This window comes from Psittacula echo, assembly GCF_963264785.1.
Source record: "Psittacula echo genome assembly, chromosome: 5".
Taxonomy (NCBI): domain Eukaryota; kingdom Metazoa; phylum Chordata; class Aves; order Psittaciformes; family Psittacidae; genus Psittacula; species Psittacula echo.
This window is the reverse complement of record NC_137739.1, coordinates 80,626,297-80,642,315: the sequence shown is the minus strand read 5'-3', so window position 1 is coordinate 80,642,315 and position 16,019 is coordinate 80,626,297. Positions and strand designations below refer to the sequence as shown.

The following is a 16,019-nucleotide window of genomic DNA, read 5'->3' as shown; positions in this document are numbered from 1 at the left end:
ACATCTGAATATCTTGACTCAAAAGTTTCTATATTGAACAAAAATACCCAAAATAAAATGAAAGCTCAATTTTATCCCAATTAATCAGTTTTATTATAAAAACAGGGTCATAGCAGTACATCGATGTCTCTCACCTTTCAGTCTTCTGCTATCTTCCAGTAACAGTGAAGGACCTTCTTGTACTGCAGCTTCTCTAGGATAATCCTTCAGAAAAAGAAGAACAGAAAAGCATACATCAAAGCCTCTGGATCAGTGGCCACAATGTTAGAAGTGAATGGAACTGCAGACTACAGAAATGTAAGCATCTCCAACTCTTAAAGCAAGATCTTGGAACAAAACATGTTAAGGTTTCTACCACAGAAACATCTGGACTTTGTAGTCAAGAATTCACATTACATTTTAGGAACAAAACCCCTAAAAACACAATTAAAATTAAAAGTATATATACCAAGTGCTGAGTAAGTGCATTCTCCTCATTTATTGCCAAAGAAGTAGTAGCAAAATGACATACATGTAAGTTTATACAAGCTGCTAATCTCAAACAATTCCAGAACACTCATACACAAAGAATTAAGCACTCAACACTGACTGTGGAACTGAAGCAGCAGAGCTGAATTTTCTTGAAGTGAAGTCCATGAATAATCAAAGTCTACAAAAGCAGCTATAAAGGAAGGTAAAAATCTGTTACTTATTTGGTGGTGTACCCCACCATACTTTTGAGGCTTGTTCAGCTCACTAGTTCTACTTTGAGCCATGCAGAAACACTTCTGCAGTCCTTTCACAGCATGGGTTAACTTTATCCTCATGCATGCTTATTGACATATGGATGCCCTATGGACAAGTTTCCACTCTATGTAAGAAACAACAAACAAATCAAAAGGAAACAAGCTTTTTAAGTATTAAAGAGCTCCAATAAACTAATGACCATTTCATTATCTATGATATGAAGAAGAAAACAAACCTGCAGTTTTAGGTTTTAACAAATATTGTGCCATGTGTAACCAATTACACTAAAATTTAAAAGAAGCCTTGGTATTAATTATGCAACAGGTAGCTATAAACAAAGCCGCTCTAAACACTTCAGCATTAATATCACACTAGCAGCAACTCAAAGATGAAAGCAGCTGCACAGTTCCTGCACAGAAGCTGAGCCAAAAATTTGAGATGCTTTTACAGAAGTTGCAACTTTTTGAGAAAAAAGTTCTCTTAGTTCAGGCCTGCAAGAAGCAACATTGACCATTTCTCACCATTTGTGATAAAAACGTGGGCTCTGTAGAATTTTCCACTGAAAGCAGACGTTCTGGATGGCCTTTAGCACTTGAGACTCCTAAAATAAAAGCAGTTTTTACTGTGATCATAATGATTTGTTATTCATTTTCAATATAGCTTGATTAACCCAAACCTAAATGTTTCCTCTGCCTGTATCAAGGTAAGTAGCATAGATTGTGTCAGTTACGAATTTGAAGAGTACATGGTACATTACTACTGTCTCATACTATAAAAAACAGACTTAAAATTATTTACTTAATACTACTAAAACAGTTTGCTAAAACAGTTGCAGAAAAGGATGCAATTTGGGTTTTTTTCCGTTTGCTTACTCATCTGTGGGAGCTTCACTGGTACAGGCAGTTGAACTGAGTATGTTGTTTGTGTCAAGCTGGTGGGGTATAGGAGGGGTAGGGTTGACTTGTTTGTTTTCCAAAACTACAAAGAAAAATGGCTTTAACAAGGAAACAGTAGGTAGCAAGGAAACTTCTGAATAGTTGTTTAACTGACCAGCTCTGAAACTTGTATTGTTTCATAAAATCTGCAAAAACTGCAGAGTGAAAAAGACTAGAGCTGAATAACTTTCTCAGAATGCCTACTTCCAACACTTACTATTTACCTTTCAAGCGTCCAATAAACACTTCTTTAAAAAGGCAAGCTTGTACAGATCTATCTTGAACATCTACTAGCTCAAACTCTCCAGAAGTCATCTTTAAAGAAGCAGAGAAAGAGGAAAAGCGTCTAAAAGACACTTGATTTCTTCCAGTATAAAACCACAAAATAATTCACACAATTCCATAAAAACATTAAGAAGGCCCAAATATTGGGACTACTCTAAGCTGTTTGTTGGCAGGAGCAATATTCTGTTTGGCACAAATTTGCTTGCTGACTATACTTTGGGCATAAAATTGAAGAGATACAACTGGTTCTAAAATAGTGAGCTAAAAACTGCATTAAGAACTGTGATATACAAGAAAGGCATCAATCTTCTTAACTTTCTTTAACTTAACTTTGATCCCTGAACACATACACTGTTTCATCCTCTGATGCTGCCTAAAACCTTCCTGCCCAGTATATTTGTGAAATTAACAGACATAAGGAAGAAGCTCTTCACTGGGTGGTAGCACATTGGAACAAGTTGCCCAGAGAAGCTGTGGCTGCCCCATTGCTGCAATGTTCAAGGCCAGGTTGGATGGTGCTTTGAGCAACCTGGTCTAGTGGAAAGTGTCCCTGCCCGTGGCACTAGATGATGGAACTAGATGATCACTAACATTTCTTCCAACACAAACCACTCTATGATGATTCTATGATAAAGGTGAGAGTTACCTAATAATTAAGGACTAGGAATCTGGACTCAGGACTGGAGTTCTGTTAGCAGAGCTATGACTGACCACCTCACCCTGCAGAACTCGCTTTTCACATGCAAAACACAGCTTGGGAAAACAAACAGACAAACATGGCTTTTGAAAGCGTGCTAGTATTTTCAGAAGAAAAACATCCCTTAGTTACGAAGCAACTGCCTGACTGAAAACACTACACAGGGATTTTAGCTGGGCCCGAAGCTGCGGGCTGGAGGTAAATCACGCACCTGCGGGGGGGCCTGGGGTTACTACCCCGCGCGGGGCCCTGCTCGCTGACACTGAGGCGGGAGCGCAGGGCGGTCCGTGGTCAGGCAAAGCCGCGCCGGTGGCCTGGCACGGACCAACCACTTCACACAGCTTCCTGACAGCGATAGTCACTTTCCTCACGCGGCCACCAGCTGCTGCCACAGCCTCAGCGGGCTTCTCCCTCTGGATACCTGTGGAGTGAATGAGCACGTCGCCCGCCGTGAGGCTGGCCAAGGAGTCCGGGCTGAGGCTGGAGCTACTTTCCGTGTCCATGAGGATCTCGTCACGCAGCTCTGAAGGGAAGTCCAAAGCAACATCCTGACAAAGAGGCCATGCCTGCGGGCCGGGCGTTAAGGCGGCAGCCGCCCCACCGCCTGCTCCCGCTTAAGGAAAGCGGCCTGAACACTCCGGGAAGTGTTTCCCGGCGCTCTGGCGGACTCAGAGTCCCGCCCGCCGCCCGTGCCAGAAGCTCAAGCTACCATGGCAACGACGCCCCGCCACAGCCCCTCACGCGTGCGCTCAGTCCGCTCCCCAATAGTGTCCGGAAGGAAACCCGCTCCCGAGTCCAGCCCGCTTCCAGTAGCGCAGCGCCGGGGACAGATAAGAGGATTGCGCTTCCGGCGGGAGTTTAAGCCTGCCGGTAAGTCTGTGCTCGCTGATTCTCCTTCCTGCGCGGTGCGGGCTCCATGCGGTGTGGGTGAGTGCGGGTGCCGCCGCCGCCGCTGTCGGTCTGCTGCGAGCGGGAAGGCCCTGGCGGGGCCCTTAGGCGGTAAGGTATAGCAATGAGGTATGGCAGGCTGGGCCCGGCCGCTTCCGGGGCATGCTGGGCTGGGCTGGGCTCGGCTCGACGGGGATGAGGGATGAAAGAGCTCCTGTGGGTGAAGGAAGCCGTTTCGCTTCTGGAGCTGTCCCAGTGCCGGTGTCTGACCCCCCGCTTGCACTGGCACTGTTGGTCGGGGCTTGGCATAGTTGGGGTCTCCCTGGGCAGAGAAGCTCAAGGTGCCCTTGAAAGTAAGAGCTGAAGGATGTAGTTAAAAAAAACGGAGACAAGTATACAAAATCACGGTGAAATTGTTTTCTCTCCAGCCACTTCAGGTCAGGGGTTGATGTTGATGGGTGAAAAGTATCAGTCAGGCCTAATCTAACTTAAATAGGAAATCACTTACAGAAAAGCATGTGTTTTCTCCCAGGCCAGTCACCCTTGTGTGTGTTCAGCCTGTTCAGATAGGCTCTCAAGTGTCTGATTTCAAATTAACTATGGTAACTTCGGCCTTGGGAAGTCTTCTGCTATTGATCTCTCTTGTCTTCAGAGCAGGGTCTAGCCCACAACCATGAGATTGTGAATTATAATAATCTGTGCACCAGGTACAGCCTATTATCCAGTCATCTTCTGACCAGCCCCTTTCTCATCTCACCATGTGTCTCCAAACACTGAAAGCAACATGTGAAATGCAGAGGAAACCTTTTTGCCCTGAATTTTACGTGATTAGTTTTGCAGCCTGCTTATTTCATAGATATTTTTTTCTCACAGTTTCATGGAAGAGCTCCAGGGCCTTCAAGAAGGGAGACTTCCTGGCTGTTTGTACTTCCCTAGTGAACCAGCACATCCAGACCATGTGGCCCTTCTTACAGTTTATTTAGAGATAACTGCTTTCTTCAGTGTGACACGTTTAAAAGTGCAGTGCTAAATTCTCAAACCATGTTTAGCCCAGAGGAAGGTAATCCAGGCTCTGTAGGCTTAAATCTGAAGCATGCTGGGGTTGTTTGAGCACCTCTTCAAGCTCTCTGGTGCGTTAGCTGAGGTGCAGAGCCCTCTTAATGGATTCTTCTGTCACCTGTTTTTTTTCTTGTTCCACAGGCTGGAGGGAAAGGGCATAAACAACAGGAAAATTTGAAATTACATATTTAATAGACTTTAAGAATAAACCAGATATTCTGGGAATGTTTAGGTAGTGCAGTTTTAGATGTTTAAGGCAACTATCTATAATTTATGGCTACTGAAGAGGTGCAGTAGAAGCATACAGTTTCACTGCCAGCTGTGTGGAAAGTGTAAAATACCTGTAGAGGCACAAGAGTTTCAGACACTTAAAATCAGACAGTGTCATTGTGCTGATTTAAATCAGAGCCATCTCCCAAGTGTAAGCATAAAAGTTTTGTGGAACTGCAGTTCAGTATATCTAATTTTAAGCTTGGCAAACTAGTTGGAGAAGAATAAAAGATGAGGTGTGTTGCAAACAAGCATAACGAAGCAATACTGAGTGTGAGAAAACAGCACTGACAGTTGAAGCCTTTAACTGTCTGTGCTTGGGAGAGGACATAAGTCTTTCCTGGTCTCTGTGTTTTCTAACTCTGTTTAATAATCTACCTAATCTGACTTTATAGAATTGCCACTGATTTTCCTTCTAATAGGCTGAGAAATGTGAAGTAGAATCACTATCCATTTTCACAGGTTGTCCCAAATCAAAGTCATGTCCAATTCTCCTAAAACAAATTAGAATATTACATTAACCTGAGTAGCCCCTTCTGAGCAACCATAGGCTCTCCTTAAGTGTAACCTGTGCAACTTACCTTCCCATGATGAATTCTTGGTTGTGGGGGTATGCATCTTAAATTCAATATCATGTGCTCTTTGCCTCCAGTTCCTGAACTGACTTACTGTGCAGTGGCAAAGCATAATGCTAAAAGGCAGATGTTATAATGCCTTTGCTGCTGGAAGGGAGTGTTGGGAGAGTGCACACTTGTGACAGCTCCACAGTGCTATTTTTAGTTGCTTAGTTTTCTTTCTGTTGTACAAATTATTATTGTCTCCTTGTTCTTGTTTAGAAGGCTTGCTTACCCAATCCCTTACCCCTGCCAAGAAACTGGAATAGTTTAAGATTTCTAAAACATTAATGTCTTGCTCAAAATTTGGCAAAACATAATGCAGGATTAACTGTAAGTAGCCCTCGCTAAAGGGCTGGATGAACTTTTTTCACAAAGAGATTGCACTTCAGTGCTAATTTTTCTTCGACAAGTTGACATGAATTAAACTGAAGGATCTTGTTAACATGTGATATTACTTTGCATTGTCATCTGGGATAGGTCTTAGATAATATGTAAATTAAGGGAAAAGGAAGCCTACCTTTCAGTATTCTACTAGGAAACCAGCAGGGATGATTTCAAGCCTCATTTACTGTGTTGGATTAGGAATGTGAGTCTTCCATGAGGATAACAGCTTAAATTCTTGGATCCATGGTTGTTCATTCTTTCCCTTTTCTTTGTGTATTTCCCTTCCTTTAAGGCCATTCTCATTCTTCTGTGTTTTTTTACATTTAATTCACTATGTTCAGTGACCAGAACATTTGCTCCATTTTAAGTGTTTGGTGAGAATGTAGCTACATAGAAACCAGGCATCTGCATCTCTGCAAGCTGTCTTATGCTGCATTTATTCAGAGTGGCTACAATTCTAATACTTGCCTTTCTTCCTGACTGTCTTTACAGATGGCATCGAAGGTCACTGAAACTATAAAGCTAGAAAATATTATTGCTTGCTTCTCCCTCCCACTCCCACCCTAGTTCTACTGTGTGAGTTTGAAAGCATTTATAGCATTTAAAGTGATTAAAAAAATATTCTATAACTGTTTGAAAGGCTTAAAAGGTGTTTAAAGGACAGTAGTTAACAAGTGTATCTGTGAAGGTTTCATGCCTGGACATTTTTAACTGAGTGCATTTAAAATAGATAACTTTCCTTCAAGTGGATGGCTTGAAAGTTCGCTAGCAAAGTTGTGTTTAAACACACTTCAAGGACATATAAAATTGATTCTGTTGTAAAATGCTGCAGTTCACATATATGATTTTTGTGTGACACTTGACTTTTATCTTCAGAACAGGTGACTGAATCGCAAGCAGTAGAATATGGCTGGACAAATCTCAGAAGCTGATCAGATCAAGCAGGTAAGATGCTGTATTCATGAGTGGTGGCTTTGAAGATCTTCTGTTACTTTGTCACATAGAGTAAAAGGTGTAGGGCATAGAGAAGGACAAAAATTTCTTATCTGAGTTAGTACTAGTTCTGTAGCAACCAAAATTTAAATATTTGGGCCATTGACAAACACAGTATAGTATCTGATTTGAAATACTAGCAGCATTTGGTGCTGACATATTCTGACTAATAGTAAATTTTTCTACTGACTCATTCTTGAAATGTTACTGTCACAAAATGGCCCATGCAGCTGTGCATAAAAAAAGTTAATGTAGAAATTTTTCTTAATACTCATTGTCCAATTTTTATTTATAGTTCAAGGAGTTTCTTGGAACATACAATAAAATTACAGAAAACTGCTTCCTGGATTGCATAAAAGATTTCACTAGCAGAGAAGTTAAACCAGAAGAGGTAGGTAAATGCTTTTAATGACCCTTTGGTAGAATTGCTATATAGCATTCAAGTTTCAGAAGCAATTTAGGAAGTTTTGATCTTTCAACTAGTTAAAAAGGTAGGTAGCAGTCTTTAGTGGAGTACAGGTGTCTGGAATGTAGCTTCCAAGTTAGAAAGGAAGTGACTTAGTGGAAGAAATAGCTTGTCTGTAGCTTTGCTTCTCCAGATATGTCCAAGGTGATGCCAGATACTTCTTTGCACCCTAACAGTCTGTTTGCAAAGAGAAATCAACCAAGCAACCAAAGTCAAGTGCTTTTCATGTATGAAGATCATCAGCTACAGACAAACTATGGGCTAGGACCTCTTGAGGTTCTGTCATTGTTGTCTTTTCAGTATGTACACAAAGGGAGTCTTCCTGATCTCACTTGAATATTGGCTGCTTATTGCAATTCTGTGTATTTCATTCTCTGAGCTGTCAGTGGAGGTTCTTGTGCCTCAGCTTCTGATGGATGGTATCTTTATGGACATGGAAGTTGCCTACCTACAGCCTGCATCCCATTCTTTGAAGGCAGAATCCTACTGAAATACTTGTTTACCTGCCTATGTTCCCTGCTTGGTAGTGAGCCACAGAAATGCAGGTCTCCAGAGCTCTGGCTGTTAAATCCACTTCTGCATTGCAGGAAGCTCCATCACATCATAGACATCTGCAAAAAAGATTAAGCTCTCAGTTACATAAGTTGCATGGGTTTTGCCTCACCTCTCCTCTCCTGTTGAGAGGCTGTTTCAGAAGCTCATAATTTTGTTGGTTAAAAGTCTAACAAACTTTGCATGACTCTGCTGGCAGAAAAAAACAACCCGAAGTTTTAAACTAACCATTGTTTTTGAGCATTTTCTGCCTCCTTGGACTTTAACTCCTCAGCACAGGTAAAAATCATGTCTCCTTTCAGCTTTTGTTCTGCTGCTCTAAACAAAGCTCTCTTACCTTCCCAAGATGGATTCCTTGTTTCCCTGATCTTCTCTGCATCTGCTTTAACAGAATTTTTATTACCTATAGGAGGTCAGAATTATTCTAGATAGGGTCTTGTACTTTTACCAAGTCATTTTGAATTGCTTGAACAATACAAGGAGTGTCAGTTAACACAACTGGCAGAGGTGTTGGCAGCACAGCTCTTTACCTTTCTAGATGGTATTTGATTTCCATTAGAGGATTGCACTTTCTTCTGCTACCCAAAGTGTTACTAGAATTTCTTTAAAAGTAGCAGTTCATATAGTCTTTCATTGAAGACCTGAAATCTAAAACCAATGAACACTCATTGGAGGGGAATTAAAGATTTAGACCCCAAAATACTTTTAGATTCTTCTTTGGTTTTTGGTTGTTTTTTTTCTTCTTTTTTTTTTCTGTCTTTCTGTGGTCTGCAAAGGGGCCATGTCAGTAGCACAGGAGCCATTGAAGGCTAGGAAGAATCTTTCTGATGGGAAGTAAGTTTTGCCCGTGATTATCCATTATGGGGTTTCTTGCAGAGCATCTGGCTCTGGCCCCTGCTGGAAACACAGTGGTCTAGATGCACCACTGGTCTGATCTCGTATGGAAATTCCTATGTTTCTCTTCAAAGTTGTAGTTTCTTATTAAATAATTAATCTAATACCTCCTTGAATCTCCTTTGAGAGTCTCCATTTGAAACAACAGCTTCTGACCTTTTTCCCTACTGCAAGTCTAGACTTCCCCAGGCCCCCTATCACAAATAACCACACCCTCTGGGAGCAGTGGCTTGGGATGGTTCCAGAATTTGTTTCCTAGTGGAACTTAACTCCTGCTCAGCAGGTTTTGCCATAGCTGATGCCAGGTCAAGGAGAGAGAAGGACGGGTGGTACGCAGAGCTGCATGTTTTATCTTGTTCATTTTTAGCCCCTCTGCTTTTCACATCCCTCCATGCTAAGCAGAATCAAAGCAATTTCAGGTTTTCTAGTAATCAGGCATATTTGGAGTCTTTCCTTTCTATCTAAATTTGCTAACTTTTACAGTGATAGCAAAGGCTTAGAACCACAATGCACAATACCCAATTGGTAAAACTGTTGCTCAGAAACCATCTCATAACTCTTTCTTTACACTTAAACCCCTCCTACCCCAAACTTCTAAATTTAAAAAATACTACCATGGGTGGAATAGGCCCAGGTATTTATTTCCCTGTCCAGCTGACTGAGAACTTGAGGGTACTCTAGTTGCTTTTGTGCAGGTTAACCAAGGAGGTGCAAGAAGACTTGATAGAGCTAATAGGAACTAGAAAAGGTTAAACTGAGCTAGCATACAGTAGACAACATCTGGCTGTCAAAGATGTGTGCTTGTAAACAGAACTTTAAAGAGACACTAATTTAATAGTTTTATTATTTATTGCAAAATAAAATGCTTTACATACTTTAATTTCTCAAGAGGAGTCCAAGGAAGAAACAGTAATATCTCCTAGATCTGAGATACTTTCCATGAAGACTGTCATATGAGAATTTATATTAAAAGATATTCCAGACATCCTTCAAAAACTAAACTTCCCATTTTCCACTGTGCACAACTAGGCCCTCACCTTGAGGTTTAACACAGAATATGAGATGTAGTCATCACATTGTTTATCCCTGTATACGATTATATTTTGGGTCCTGTTAGGGGAAGTGTTTTAATTACTATTTGAAGCCTTCTGTTTCCCTCTTCCTCTAGATGACTTGCTCAGAGCACTGCCTACAGAAGTACTTAAAAATGACACAAAGGATCTCCATGAGATTCCAGGAGTACCACATCCAGCAGAATGAAGCTCTGGCAGCTAAAGCAGGACTGCTTAGCGCACCTCGTTAGATAAGGGTGCTCTGTTCAGACTTTACAAGCAGTGCCAGTGTTTGTTGGGCAAGAACACATTTTGGATTTTCTACTGCCAAGGATGTGTGTCCAGCAACTCGCGGTTCTAGGTGCTGTTCAGACAGTAGAAACTATGAAAGGTTAAACAAGAAGTTAGTCATGGTGGACTGGCAATGGAGTCTGTTTCTGAGGTTCTTTTCACTCTACAATGGAGTAATACTGAGAGAAACTTCTCCAGGGCCTGCAGACTGGTATGTTTAACTTTCAAGGGTGGTGGGAGGGTTATGCTTCCTTTCTGCTAGGACTGATTCAGCTAAATAAATGGAATATGGGAAATACAGGGTTTTTTATTTAATTAAAATGAATGGGAACTATACATTTGTATGTATGTTCTTTCCAAAGATATGCTTTCAGGACACTGTGCTTAAGCAGTGTTTTGTTGGCTGTGGTCTCATTCCTCAGCTACTACAGAGTTCTGTTCATTCATTGCTGGTTTAAGTTGCTCTTAGATAACAGGATTAGTTACTTTGTTTTAGCAGCTGGGGATTTGTGAATGTGTAATTTCTCTTAATTTGGGAAGAACTTCTGTTGAGCCATCCTCACAGAGCCTCGTGATCATTCTGACTCTCCTAGAATAGTGATGAGAGAGTATCAAGGCAAAGATAAACAGACAGCTGCTGTAACCAATGGGTTCAGGTAGGCAGAGATGATCTGCCGCCCTATCTTGAGGTTATGTTTGTCTCATGCTTCACCATGTCATTTACAAGGGATGTGAGTGCATCATTAGCAGTGCTTGTGCCCAAGGCAGCTCCTTGTTTCCCCTGGGGTCCTCCAAATCCAGCTCCCTTGCCTGAGGCAAGCATGTTGCACTCCAAGGAACTAAGCTTGGAGTGCAGTTCAAATTTCTCCTTTAATTGTGTGAATGCCAAGAGGAAGTACAAAGTATGCGCAAAACAATGTTTCTTTTGCTGCTGGGTGAGTACATAGAGAAGTCTGTGGAAACCACCTGTTCTGATGTGGTTTTGGTTTAAAGGATTCTGACAGCTGAAATCCTGCAGTCAGATTGTCAGTAGATGATAGCTAACAGGCACATTTTACTTATAACTAATCAAATACAGCAACAAAAGGAACCGAACATCAGGATTACATACTGCCCATTTTCGTCATTACCTTCTCTGTAGTTTTTTATTTCCAGCAGCACTTAGAAATAATGATTTTCTGTCTGTTTTCTGTTGTTTATTTTTTTTAGGTTGGAGGTTTTTTATCTTTACTACTCCAGCTCTCAGCTGTCCAGGCTGTGAATTACTAGGCCTGACAGCAGCACAGTACACATGCTGCTTGCACTGGATGCTGTTCTGTTTGCTACTGTTTAAAGCTGCTCCAGCTCTCCACAGAAATCTGTTCATATGTCTTATTTTCAAAGGTGGAAGAAACAAGTATGTTCCTGCAGTCTCATTTACATGTGTTTTCTACTAGCCATATTGCAGCTTTTTCCTACATAGCCCATGCCTTGTTACCTCAGAGATGGCTAAGAGCTTACTCTAAAATAGTAAAGGCTAAAAAGGAGCCCCAATAAGGCAGCAAGTCTCTGATGTTGTGTTTTCAAAAGAATAACAGGCTAATAATGTCCAGATTGTTTGCTAACATTGTTATGGCCACCAGTGTTATGGTCAATTAGAAATAAAATATCCATAGTAAAGATTTAAGGCTTTCTTTAAAGCAGTCTTTTTGCTAAACATTTGAAAGTAATATATGATTGGAATTATCTCATTTTCTGTTGTACTTCAGAGTGCAAAGAGAGCAGTTGCTCAGAAAACCTCTCTCTACAACTACCTGAAAAACGGATCCAGGAGGTAACTGATCTCTTTTCCCAAGTAACAAGTGACAGATAACAGCCTCAAGCTGTGCCAGAGGAGGTTTAGATTGGATATTAGGAAAAATTCGTTTATGGACAGAGTGCTCAGCATTGGAACAGGCTGCCCAGGGCAGTGGTAGAATCACCATCCCTGGAAGGGTTCAAAAACTGTGTAGATGAGGCCCTCAGTGACATGGTTTAGTGGTAGAGTTGGCAGTCCTGGCGTAATGGTTGGACCTGATGATCTTAAAGGTCTTTTTCAACCTAGTTGATTCTATTCTATTAAAAGTATCACTGGAAGCATAAGCATTGGTTTGACAGCTGCTACCCTGATAAGAAGCTGGCCAGACAAAAATTCTTGACTTCCACAGAAGCAATGTTCTTACAGCGACTGTAGTTTGCTTACAGATGTGTCTGTAATTAAGAGTGGAAAACAAGTTGCAATACTGCTGCGCAGAGATGCATGCTTTTTAGGATAACCAGTTTTGTCTTAGCTCTAATTCACTCCCAAAACACTGTGATCTTTCCATACCTTTCAATCCAGGTCACTATTTGAAGAAAGATGATACCAATATTCTATTAGCTTGGAAATAGAGTGCATCCACATAACTAAAGCATCCATGTGATGCAGAAAGCAGCAGTGAAAACTTTCTTAAAGGTTTCTTAAAGGTTAAATTGCTTTGCTGAAGTTTGACTTCCCTTTGCTTCCTTGATGAGTCAGCACATCCTGATGGCAGGCTCAAATCATGTTATTTAGAAAACTGCACTGCATAAGATTTTGTTAAGAGGATTTGTGAGTTGAGAATGGTTCATGACACAGTGTTTCAGTGCCTCTCAAGTGTTTTGTCAGTGTGTATTCTCACAGTGTTGCAGCTGGTAATTCCTCCTTGGAGCAAGATCTCCCAGCACCCAATTCTCACAAATATTTAACTGCAAATGCAAGAATTAGTGTTTCTACAGCACCTGGATGGACATCTGTGAAGGCTGGGACAGTCTTATGAAGACTGGAAGTGTCTACAAAGGCAGGCCAGGCTATGTGTTTTCTCCCCTAGAAGAGTATTCTGACCTCCATGACATAGCTTAATCTGGAGTGTTCTCCATCCCCATCCTTGAATAGCTTCAAGTTTGCAAGGCATAATGAAATACACAGCCAAAATCAGAATAAAAATGAGGATACAGCTTAGTCTCTGGATACAGTATTTATGAGAAGGAGTGTGGAGAGTAGGTGAAACACCTTGATGGGACAGGTTAGGTTAGGGGCAGGAATGGAACATTCTGATGGAAAGAGCAGCAAAGGATGAAAACTGGAGTGCTGCTGAGGAAGGAGTACTGAGAAAGCTGTGAAAAAAATACGACAGAGTGGAGGTAGGAAGGCAGAGAAGGCAACAGGAGCACAGCCTCCAAAAAGTAGCTTCATGGAAGCTGAGCTAGTGAGGAGATGCTCATGTGGAGGTGATGTTCATTGCAGCGGAGACAGGAACACAGGCCCTTCCTTCTGAAATGTCTGAGTGAGAAGGCTAAGAAAGCATGCAACTAAGAAAGCCCACACAAAATAAAACTATTTCAACAAGAAGGGTCAAATGAGAGGCTTTCTCCAGAATGCCCTGTACATCAGTGGTACTGATAGAATAATAGAATCAAACATCTGGAAGATTATAATAGAGGTTCCTTGAATTCTCTCAAGGACCAGGAGCAAAGTCCTAATTTCTGTAACCTGCTGTTGAGCTTCAACTACTGAGCTCTCTGTTGGAAGGCAAGGAAAGTATTTGACTACAATCTTCTGTAAGGGAGGTGTGGGTTAAACACCTAATGCCCGGAGATAAATCATGGCTATGACTTAAGTGCAAGGCAGCTTTCCTCTGCTCTCTTAAATACCTAACTCTGAGAACCAGAATCTAAGCAACAGCTCTTTCTCTTAGCCAGGCTAGGAAATCAGCACACAGCATTTGTGGGATCCTGTTCTAATCTTGGGAAGTCCATTAAGCTCAGCTCCAAAATTTCTTCAGTGACTGGCCCAAACTCTAAAACCTGCAAAAGCACTGAGAGCTTGTGACACCTAAATATACATCCTGCTTACACCTTGAGTTTGAAGACAACAGCATTAAATGAACTCTAAATAAAGCTACAACTCTTCTAAATACTAGATTACTATGTTGTTTGAGTTTAGTTTTGTTATTTTTAATTATGTTTTACCTTAAGTTGATGCTTCAGTGTTTTGGTGTGCTTTTTGTGAACACAACAGGGATTGGTCAACATTCAAGCTTCAGCAGTTTAAGACTGTAGAATGATGGTCAAGTCTGTTCTCCCAGGGCTTCTCACGTACACAAACAGATGTAACTGAAAGACTTTAAATCACTCTTTAAAAAAACCAACCAAACAAACAAAAACCAAAGGTTACACTTACACGCTACTGGGCTTGAAACTGACCATGGCTTGTCCTCTGCAGCAAGGCATGCTCTAATCACCTTATCGGTAGGAAAGGGGTTGTTGGCCGCCCCTGCTGCCGTGTTTGTGCTGTGGGGCCTCCTTAGATCTTGGGAACAAAGTGCCTCTGCTCCACGGGAGACACGGGTCTTCTGAGGACGGCAGCGGGGCCTGAGGGAAGAGCTGCGGGACTTTGGTCTTGCACCTCCTCCCCCGGGGCCTACCGCCCGCCCAGCCCTTCGCGGGGATCCCGGCCACCGGCCACCCTTTCCCCTCAATGGGGAGCGCGGCGGCTTGGGCTGGGCGCAGCGCGATGGTGGAGGATTCTCCCTCCCGCCTCAGGGCCGGGTGGCCGCTGCTTCCTCTGAACTCCCGCGCCTTGAAACGCTGCCTGAGCAGCGGCGGCGGGGAGCCCTCGGGTAACTCGCCCCTCAGGCATGAGCGGAGCGTCAGTGTGTGCGGAGGAAAGAAACAAAACAAACCCCACAGGTTCCTTACAGGGTTCTATTGCCTTCGGGGCACGCAGGGCGATGTCTCCGAGGGAAGCGAAAGGCTGCGGCTGGCGGCAGGTGAGAAAGGTGACCGGGGTGCGGCCATGGCCGGCGGGGCGCCGCTTGGCTGTGGGAAGGCAGCAGAGCTGGAGCCACCGGCGTGACAGGGCCTTAAACAGAAATCGAGAGAAAGAGAGGGAAGCATGTCAAAACAGACAGTGCTAAGAGACCCAGCACAGCGCAGGCAATCGGGAACTGGACTGCAAAAAGTGAGACACCATTGAGAAGTTGCTGGGATAGCACAGGATCACTACACAGAGGGTGGGAAGCAGAGAGTAAGCAGGAGAAATTAAGGGGTTGGGGTTTTTCCTTCTTTTCCTTTTTAAATTATTTTAAACCTTACCCATTCCTAAGGGAAGTAGTTTTCAGGAAATCAATGAGCATCAAGAGACAGAGCTTTAAGCTGCACATACATGTAAACAAGTGGCTTGTTTACAATCCAGTCCACCCTTGTGCAATAAAATGAAGTCTTTCATACAAATTCCACATCTTACCTCTCCTTATGAAACACATAGCTGGCAGGATCATGGCAAATTAGGTCAGACTGTACCCAGATGAGGGATTAGTGGAGGAGTAGTTTAGAAATAGCTGAAGACACTGACAGGTCCAGAATGGAAAATGTTCTTTGGGTATTCTGCAGAGCAGGAAAAGGGAGAGGCTTTGCCAGCAACACATAACCTTGTCCCTCCTCACCAACAAGGCTCAGAGTGAGTTAAGCAAACACTACTGATAAACAACCTGCAGGTTTTCACAGCTGAAATGGAGCTCTAGTGCTGATCTTCTTTGCCGTTAAGCAATGAAACACAGAGGAGGTGAGCCTTGCAATGCTTCTGTGATTCTTTTCATCACGAGTGAGCTGTACTAGTGAATTAAATGTGTCGTAAAGAGACGCCTTTTCACTTTTGAAAACTATTGGTGTAGCATAAGCAACAGCTTAAGGGTACTAATACAAATAGCAGGTAGTTGCAGACCTGAAGAAAAACCAACCAGCACAGCCCTGCTCTGAAACAGAAAGTAGGATTTCTCTGAAAATGGGAAGCAGGAATAGTAACATAAATAGTGCTGAGGTAATTTCAAAACAAAGAGGAACCCAGGAAAGTCCTATTCTTAGAAAGGCTGA

At 42.4% G+C, this 16,019-nt stretch overlaps 2 protein-coding genes and 1 long non-coding RNA gene across 3 annotated transcripts in view; 1 reads left to right on the top strand and 2 right to left on the bottom strand.

The window, feature by feature from the left end:
- Positions 1 to 3,341, bottom strand: part of KIAA0586 — a 73,687-nt gene extending 70,346 nt beyond the window's left edge. The window contains exons 1-3 of the mRNA XM_080619411.1: positions 2,855 to 3,341; positions 1,248 to 1,348; positions 135 to 204 (exon numbers count right to left, since the gene is read on the bottom strand). Of these exons, the coding sequence (XP_080475537.1) occupies positions 135 to 204; positions 1,248 to 1,348; positions 2,855 to 3,146 (463 nt within the window). The 5' untranslated portion in view covers positions 3,147 to 3,341. The remainder of the gene's footprint in view (positions 1 to 134; positions 205 to 1,247; positions 1,349 to 2,854) is intronic.
- Positions 3,342 to 3,576: 235 nt separating this feature from the next.
- TIMM9 (translocase of inner mitochondrial membrane 9) lies at positions 3,577 to 10,069 on the top strand (the record flags this gene model as incomplete). The annotated part of the gene is made up of 4 exons (XM_080617933.1): positions 3,577 to 3,642; positions 6,738 to 6,806; positions 7,150 to 7,245; positions 9,935 to 10,069. The coding sequence occupies exons 2-4, from the start codon at positions 6,768 to 6,770 to the stop codon at positions 10,067 to 10,069; spliced, it is 270 nt and encodes an 89-aa protein (XP_080474059.1). The 5' UTR covers positions 3,577 to 3,642; positions 6,738 to 6,767.
- On the bottom strand, positions 4,558 to 15,337 carry LOC308221081. The gene is made up of 3 exons (XR_013956873.1): positions 14,118 to 15,337; positions 7,824 to 7,931; positions 4,558 to 4,732 (listed from the first exon to the last, which is right to left on the bottom strand). It is a non-coding gene; the product is annotated as an uncharacterized lncRNA (long non-coding RNA).
- Between the last annotated feature and the right edge of the window lie 682 nt (positions 15,338 to 16,019).